The sequence below is a fragment of the Festucalex cinctus genome, chromosome 3, assembly GCF_051991245.1.
Source record: "Festucalex cinctus isolate MCC-2025b chromosome 3, RoL_Fcin_1.0, whole genome shotgun sequence".
NCBI lineage: Eukaryota > Metazoa > Chordata > Actinopteri > Syngnathiformes > Syngnathidae > Festucalex > Festucalex cinctus.
Window position 1 is genome coordinate 18,327,270 of NC_135413.1, and position 9,113 is coordinate 18,336,382.

General features: G+C 38.7%; 1 protein-coding gene across 2 annotated transcripts; it reads right to left on the reverse strand.

Annotated features, from left to right (window-relative positions):
• Window positions 1-1,343: 1,343 nt before the first annotated feature.
• dnaaf4 (dynein axonemal assembly factor 4) lies at window positions 1,344-8,556 on the reverse strand. Of its 2 annotated transcripts, XM_077516354.1 has the most exons (11): window positions 8,348-8,556; window positions 8,136-8,264; window positions 7,828-7,975; window positions 7,083-7,216; window positions 6,333-6,549; window positions 5,771-5,916; window positions 5,482-5,591; window positions 5,240-5,393; window positions 4,106-4,211; window positions 2,468-2,605; window positions 1,344-1,885 (listed from the first exon to the last, which is right to left on the reverse strand). In XM_077516354.1, the coding sequence occupies exons 2-10, from the start codon at window positions 8,250-8,252 to the stop codon at window positions 2,487-2,489; spliced, it is 1,251 nt and encodes a 416-aa protein (XP_077372480.1). In that variant the 5' UTR covers window positions 8,253-8,264; window positions 8,348-8,556; the 3' UTR covers window positions 1,344-1,885; window positions 2,468-2,486. The 2 variants fall into 2 exon arrangements, with proteins under 2 accessions (XP_077372480.1, XP_077372479.1); XM_077516353.1 differs by lacking the exon at window positions 1,344-1,885 and having other exon boundaries at window positions 1,922-2,605.
• Between the last annotated feature and the right edge of the window lie 557 nt (window positions 8,557-9,113).

Below are 9,113 nucleotides of genomic sequence, written 5' to 3' on the forward strand. Positions count from 1 at the left end.
CACAGCCTCTTAATGACCCCATTCTTTTGATGCTGAATTTCAACCATTGGTAATTCCCGGCGAAGCTTTCGGCACATTTGATTAGAAGATTAGAAAAAAAAAACACAGAATTGGCAGCCGGATTAAAAAAAAAAAAAAAAAAAAAAAAAAAAAAAAGACAAAGAAGAAGCGCGGCTTTGCGAGGTGTTTATAGATTTCGATTGTGTCGGTGGACAGAGGGCAGGGTGTGTGGTCGAGGTCCTAGAGTGGTACTTCACATCTTTGGAAGGAATTAAACTGCTTGGATCAGGAGCAAAAAAAAAAAAAAAAAAAGCACATTTAAAATCCAGGATACTGATTTGATAACGCCTCATGAGATGAGCTCATGGAGCTGGAATTCAAAACGGAGAGAACGAGCAACTACTACTCTGACTAAGTTGATGATTTTGGTTTACAACTAATGAAAACCTAAAATTCACAATCTCAAGAAATAACAATATTACATTGAAACATTCTTACAGTTTGTTTTTCCGACAGTTTACCCACAATTTTGAAAACATGCCCCCCCCAAACTATTGCCACAGTAAATTCTGTAGCGTCAAATTGACTCTATTTAGAATGGGACCAAACAGACTCAGTTTGAGAGTAATATTTATACTTGGAAGAGAGTAAAATAAAGAATTGGAAAAAAATAAAAGTGAGTCAAGCGTGGAGGAACAAATTCACAAGCTTCAGCTTAGGAGACAGCCGATCTACTCCTTGAGCCATGCAGCTCCTGCTTTCTGCTGGTAAATGCTCATGCCAGCTGAAGCTGATTCCATGATTGCATGGAATCTTCCTCCAAGAGACCAAAAATTATGTCTTTGGTCTCTTGGAGAAACGCAAACATTAGGAGTGGCATAAACCAGGTGGTAGTGTCAGTCTCCCAAGCTGAAGTTCGTGAGTTCGTACCTCAACCCTTGAGTGACTTATATATATATTTTTTTTCAATGTTTATTTTATTTTACTCTCTTCCTAGTGTATTTGGTCCCTCTCTAAATAGAGTCAAATTTACTCTAAATACAGAAAAATTTACACTACATAATTTACTGTGCACAATTATCCAAACACCACACTAAATTTGTTTGCACTTCAATCACAACATACACATATTTACAAAAAATATGTTTTGTTGCAATCACAAGCACAGTCTGAAATGATGAGACTCTATTGCAGTCAGTTACACACTGCTGTGACCAATACAAAACATTTTTGTAAAAACCCCTATTTTAGGGAATGACATGTGCTAGACTTTTTTGACAGATATTTTTATGTAAGGGTAATTTAGATGACAAAAGATATTGACAAACCCACAAATTGTTTTATTTTTCTTCAGAAATACATTTTGTTTTTCTTGTAAGGTTAAAAAAAAATACTTGTCACAGCAACTTTTTTTTTTTTTTTTTTAATTTTTTAATCCATCTTCGATTATGGAGACTTGCTTTATATGAATACTGCAGCTCAATGTCTGACAAAGATTGATTAGGAACCAATCAATCTTTGACAGCAAGCAGTGTCTTTCCAACACATCCTCACACAAAGAAGTGATTTTGTGTTTCATTGTGGCTGACTGGTTAGCACGTACCGCTACTGTACTGATGACTCGGTTCGAGTCCAGGCTCCGGCCTTCCTGGGTGGAGTTTGCATGTTCTCCCCGCGCCTGCGTGGCTCTTCTCCGGGTATTCCGGTCTCCTCTCACATTCCAAAGACATGAATGGCAGGTTGATTGGGATCTCTGAATTGTCCCGAGGTGTGTTTGTGAGTGTGGATGGTTGTTCGTCTCTCTGTGTCCTGTGATTGGCTGGAGACCAGTTCAGGGTGTACCCCGCCTACTGCCCATAGCCAGCTGAGAGAGGCTCCAGCGACCCTTGTGAGGAGTAAGAATTCAGAAAATGGATGGATGGATGTTTCTGGAGAACTGTAATTTGCTGCCCCCCTTTGGTGAATTGGGGCTCTCACACATGATAAGGCATCACAACGCTCTAAAATGAGAAAAATTCTCATCACGCTATTACTTACAAGAAAACCATTAATGTAAGGTATATGGTAAATGATTTTAAAGTAATCTACTATTGACGACCAATTGTGTATACAATTTGACAGGGACGTTCAGCTCTTTCCGAATTATTACAATTAGGCTAATTATGAGATTCTTAGTATAAATAGAACCGCGTGCATTGCAATGTCTTGGTAAATTCAAAACAAAACAAGAAGTAACTATTATCCTCTTTGACAAAGGTAAATGAATTAAGGATGGAATATTATTAAATGTTGAAAAAGGAAACTGCTGATATTCCACCAACATAACCTTTACATGGTTATTCAGTGTCTGCGTCTTCTCCATGCTCTTTGTGTGTGTTTTCATTTTGCTTTTGTGTGTTTGGCCCATTCAACAAACTGCTACAACCCACAATGACCAAAAAAGGGGGGAAAAAAAACAAAAAACTACTTTTTCAGTATCATGGCTTTCACTTCGCCACAGGCTCTTCTGCACTGCCTTGAATGATGTCCCTAATTTTTTGTGTGTCCGCCTGCAATTCTTCATTGTTTGGGTCAATCTTCAAAGCACTTTGGTATTCTTGTAGTCCTGTGAAAAGAGTTAGATGAGTTAATATCATTGACAGCCAAATATGGGTGAGTTCTCTCTCTCAAAAAATACTATTGGTCAGAACTAACGCTACGTGGCTAACTTAGGGTGTAACGAAAAAGAATTTAAATTATAACCTTGTTTTTGATTTAACGAACCAAATGAACATTTTACATTGTAATTTCATTGCATTTTAAAATCAGTACATCCTTGAATCGCATCACACTCCAAGTATTGAGATATGCATTCAATATATCTATTCTCATATCTTTATGAGAGATGCACATCAGGTATAACTAAAATAAAACAGTTTGATGTTGCTGATGATTTGTTGTTTCTTTGAATTTAATTAACTTGAATTTTGGAGAGCTTTATACAAAAATAATGAGTATTATTCTTTACTACAATGATGGGCAACAACTCATATTACAGTGAACTCATTATATTTGGGTTTTGCATTTGTAAATGCTCAAGCCAAATCAATACGTATTATTTTGGCGCCATCTTGTGGCATCACGGTAGCAAGGAACTAAGCGACGTCACAATCCTGTTTTATTGATGCTGCTTTGGTTTTGATTTTCGTTTCTGTTCTCCATGGAGAGACTCGGTAGGCGGAGTCAACTGCGTGCACCTGCTGGCTATTGTCATCAACAGGCTTTGGGGTATATGCCACGGAAGAGGCGGGAGGTGATTTTGTACATCAGTTTGTTACCGGTTCGGTTTGCGACGCGTAGGCTGCGTCAAAAATACTTGTGCTTCCGCCTTTGTGCCCCTCGGTTGCGCGTTCGCAACCCGCACCGGAAACAAACTGATGTGCAAAATCACGTTCCGCCTCTTCCGTGTCATATACCCCATTAGGACGCAGGAGAAATGGAAGGAGATGTCAAACTATTTGTTTCTTGCTTGTCACCATTTCCCCAGTTTAGTGTTCCTATTTGTGTCAGCGTTGACCGTTTGCCATTTCACTTTGTGTTATTTGCATTTACCCCACGCTTGCATGGTAATTTTGTTTGAATATATTTTGTAAAATCTGCTTAATAATTATGAGCATTGGCTTTGGAATCTACCATTAGAGTTCCTACGCACCCTTACAATTGAAGTCAATTGGGGAGTTCATTAATTTAGATGATAACATTAGTGTTGTGGCATTGTGGTGCCAAGAACTACACTGTATGTTGACATAATGAAGACTTTGCTGCCATCTAGTGAGCAGAAAGTTGATAACTTGAATTACTTTTTAATTTTTTTTTTTTATGGGAAACTAGTGTTTTCTTTTTTATGGGAAACTAGTGTCTTCAGGCCAATGTTGAAGTGTTTTGCTGTATCAAAAATTGCATCAATAGTCCAGTTTGAACATATTGCGCAACAGAACTTTACTTACAGTACAATTTCCTACTAAAGTCCGATGAGAGCATTTGCTGGTTAGTGAGTGGGTTGTTAATTTAAGTGCTTTGATATACAACTCTGCTCAGTCAGACTTCCACATGGTGCGTTTCAGACCTTCCGCAAAGAGCTGCAGCTGGCAGAAAGCAGAGCCTCGACGCACGTGAGCTCTCGCTCGGGCAGCCGCATTGGCAGGAACGGCTGGAGTCAGCAGTTCGAGAGCCTGCAGAGAACGAGCCACTTCAGGCTTCACCACCACACAAATTCATTTTGAAATACAGCATTATAATAAAACCTGGATTGGATATAAATTTACTCGGAGGCAATTTTCAAACTTTAGATGAGTCTAGTGGGGTACTTGATGACAGGAGGCCCAGACTCTGGTTACAATTGACCATCTGAGGACAAGCGGTATATAATAATAATAATAATAATAATAATAATAATAATAATAAACAATGACATCTCAAGCCACCAAATCATCATCAGGTTAATGCATTTTGGGTGTAGAATTCTAATATTGTATTATGAGTATAGTACAGTATCTCACAGTATCTCTATTTAACTGATTAGTATTTCAGACTGGCAATGTCAAATTTTAAGACTCATATCGATATTTCATATGCATAAGTCTGTCTGCAAAAGTCTAGCTGCCATTATTTAGTGTGTGCCCCATAATTATATTACTACACGTTGCTTCACGAGATGTCGCAAAAAAAAAAGTCTTTGCTGTGCAACTGCTTGAGGGGCTTTTTAAATTATTATTTTTTAACAAAGACTGATTTCAACATAAAATGTGTTCAGATAAGCAGGAGCCTGTTTTTGTCGGGAACTTGCCTCATCCAACATGGCCCATACATCTACAGGGTTGCCAACATATATAGATGGTGGCCGTATTGGATGGGGCTCTTCCAGGCCTTTACAGCATATTCAAGTTTTGTCTTCATATTCAACAGTGACAATTCTACCAGGTGCCACTGATAGAGTCCAATACTGATATGATGATAGTCACTTCAAGACTCACACTGCCAAATACAACATGCCTGTCAAAATTCACTTGTGTATAAACATAAGCCATAAACAATATCTTAATAAGTGTCATCACCTTGTTTAATTTTCGATATGTAGAGCTGTTGATGTAACAATCATTTACTGCCTTTCAAATTGCCTTAATGTTAGTTGGGTATTTCTTTGTAACCTACTAAAATCACACCAAATTAATCAGGCATGTAACACTGTGACCATTCTGACCTGAGAGGAGTCCTCAATGGCTTTGTGAAAGTTCCGTAACTTGAGATGACACGCAGCCCTGTTTGAAAACAAAGCTGGGATCTTTCTGTTGAGTCTGATAGCCAGGTTGTAGGCATTCAAAGCACTCAAGTAGTTTCCAGCTGCAAAATATTTGCTTGGGGAAAGAATATTTTATTTAGTAGTCTCCATCACCACAAGTCAGCACCTCGTTAGCAATGATGACGACAGCAGACTTGACTTACTTTCCTTTGTCCTTCAACCAGTCGGGATTCCGTTCCTCCTCACTTAAGTCCTTCAGCTCTTCAAGATCTGCATTGACCGCACGCCTGGCTTCTGCTTGCTTTTTCAGCCACTGCGGTAGCGGAGCAACACAGGTGTTTGTTTTCAAGAGGTTGATGCTGCCATTGTTGTGTGTTAGCCTAGAGACCAGAAGTTAGCAGGCCAACGCATCTCAAACGCAGAAATGGTGTGTGCATGGAGTCCATTCACAAAGTTGGATAGTTTTGAGTTTGGACTAAAATATTATGTTACCTCTTCTTCCTCCTCAACTCGTGACTCTCTGAGGGCTGTCGGGAAAACTCGAGGAGTGAATGAGACTTGGATGTTTCCTGGAACTCTTGGAGCAGGAAGATCCACTTGCTTTTTCTTTCGCTCTGCTTCACTGACACTGCTTTCATCTAAATGCAAGAACAAAATTCTTCAATATAGATAGTTAGGGGGTGGCTGAGTGGTTAGCACGTCCGCCTCCCAGTTCTGAGGACTCAGGTTCGAGTCCAGGCTCCGGCCTTCCTGGGTGGAGTTTGCATGTTCTCCCCGTGCCCGCGTGGGTCTTCTCCGGGTACTCCGGTCTCCTCCCACATTCCAAAGAAACGCATGGCAGGTTAATTGTACGCTCCAAATTTTCCCTAGATGTGCTTGTGCGTGTGGATGGTTGTTCGTTTCTGTGTGCCCTGCGATTGGCTGGCAACCAGTTCAGGGTGTACCCCGCCTACTGCCCAAAGCCAGCTGAGATAGGGGCCAGCTATCCCTTGTGAGGAATAAGCGGTCAAGAAAATGGAGTGTATTCATTTTTTATCACTCTTACATTACTCACCAAATATGGCCTTTCCTCCACCTGATTTGCCATTCTCACGGTTGTGTTTCACAGCTTTTACTTTATTTAAACGATTGGTCTGAGTTTGGAGTTTGAGTCGTGCCTCTTCCTCAGCTTTCTTTTTCTCCTTCAGCTGCCATGCTTCGAGTTCAGCCGTGGTTCTCTCTCGTTCAGCATCCTTCATTTTCTGGATTCGCTCTCGTTCTTCACTTTCAATCTATCACCAGATGGTAAAAGTGGTTAGAAAGGACTGCACAAAGAATTACACCTGTTCAATCTTTGTTTGATTAAAGTCAGTTACTTAATAGCATTACTGTTTTCAAAATGGTAAATAATAGGTCAGATGCATGAATAGGAAAAAAATACATTAGCAGTTTTCACAATGGCTACATTTAGGCTGGCGTTGTCTTGCTGCTCTGTGTGTAAAATACCAATGCAGGTTAGGAAGTTAATTCAACAAGATAGGAGCTCGTCATCTCAATTCAACAGAGTTCCCTAAGACCAAGATGTCACAACACGGCACCCAAGTATTACTCTTATTGCTTTGGCATGAGCACAAAAACAATGAATAAGTGAGTTTTTACATAATTTATGGAGGGTAGGTTGAATGAACAAAGACTAAAATATGCAGGGGTTCACACCGTTCAGAAATATATAGGTTTGAGTCACTAGTCAGTATCACACAATCAACGCAGCAAATAATGGAGTCTCTTTTGTGTCATCAGTAGATATTAAAAAATTGTTTCTTACATTCATCATTGTCTTCAGAGTATATTTCTTCTCATTATGCTTTTTCTCCGATCTATTTTTGGTCTCTGCAGCAAGCTTTTCCTGCATTTTGGACAGAGCTCGCTCTCGGATTTCTCTTTTTGTTGCTTTATCATCTGAAACAGAGCAGAAAGAAAATCATACTCAAATAGGAGGATTTGCAATAACATTTTAACTGCTAAACTTAAAAGTTAATATAACAAAATGCAAAATAAAAAAAATGTATTGAGTCATTTCTTCTTACCATAAATATTTTTTTTTTTTTAAATAAATTGTATGTTAAATTTACTGAGCTGCCAGTGACACAATGGGCAAAAAGGAGGTACATATACAGTATCTAGTCGTCGGTTTAAGAAAACGCTGTATTTTCAAAATAATTGTTCTCATCTGTATTCTCATTCTATATTTTTTTTTCTGATGTTGAAAATATATCACTAAGTTCGATGAACTAGTTTCCAATATTTACAGAAATATATGTTTATTTAAAAAAGAAAAGGAAAAGGGAATCAATTACTTAATTAGAAGCACTAAATGTTGATTTATAGCCGAAGCAGTCGTAACAATTTTGGATGACAATAAACAGCAAGAAATGTTGAGGGATTTTTGGGGAGTCAACAAAATAAACTGATCACGTAACACAATTTCAAAGGGAGAATTGGGTTTCCAAAGATTTGACTCCTGGTTGGCTTGTATGTAGTATGACAATCAATGAGATATGCAATCTTACATGTGCTTACTGACAAATGCTCCCACTGTTTGTTGGTCCTCTTTGACAAAGTGATGACCGCAACTCCATTTCCAATCTTTGCTGAGCTTTGCTCATCATCAACAAGCTCAGAAGGGAACACTTCCAACAGGAATGGCGGGAAATGAACCTACAGTGAAAACAAATCACAAATGTAATATGTATCAAACTGTAGTTTTATATTTATAGGCAGAATTTAATTTTAATTTTATTTTATAAATCTCATCAAGTAACTTGGGTATAATGGTTAGTGTCAGTATATGCAATGTGTGTGTTAGTCTGTTTATTACCTTCAGGTACTCGTCTGACGAGACAACGTCCACCTTCTTGGCTCCTTTCAGAGGCACGCTGATAAAAACCATCGTCTCTGTCTGCGTCCACGAGTGGTCTGTCACGAGCAGGGGCATCTCGTTCGGGGCCTACATTTTACAATGCGCAGGCGGATTCAACACAAACTCTCATTTACACCGAAACCAAGGACTCAAACAGTGACTTTTGTTACCTGCTACTTTAAATCAGTACCACGTCCTTTCTTTATAATTTTCTGTAAGTTTATTTGTTTGGGGACATTTATGGTTATTTATTATTTGATACTGTCGAATAATACGTGCAAGTCACGCTTAATTTATGATTCAAAATGACTTTATCGCGACGTGAGCGTGAGAGGCACAATGCTACCGGAAATAACAACAGAGTCTTGTCGCTATGGAGACCATGGAACTTGAATGTTGCCTTCAAATGTGTCGGAAACGCGACAGTCGCACAATTCACTATGATAAGCCAGCTTTGATCATTCTCACGAGAAATGGATGACAGCACAGCAGCTACAAACAGACAAAACGCGTTTAGTTAAGTCATATTTTACTGTTCTAATATTAAAACGTAAAAGATGATGTATTTAGTGACCACAGGACAGGAATGGATCACTTTCTCTCACGTGTGAAAAAAGTTTCGCTTACCAAAAACAAAAACATTTGACAAGTCGCAAAGTCAGCCGCAACAAACTTTTTATTCATCTTGATGGACACTCATTTCATAATGCAGTTTAATCGTGTGTGTTTTTTAATTACTGAAATCCCATTAAAATGTATTTCATTCATGATTGATGGGGCTACGAACCTTTGCTTCCAGTTATTACCTCATTCTTCATAACAGCTTCCTGTTATCCATTCTGAAGAGGCCAAATTATCATTTTATATTGCATTCCAAGGTTAGGTTGTGCATTAAAACCATTTTCCATAAATGTTCACAACCTTGTTGCCCGTGTA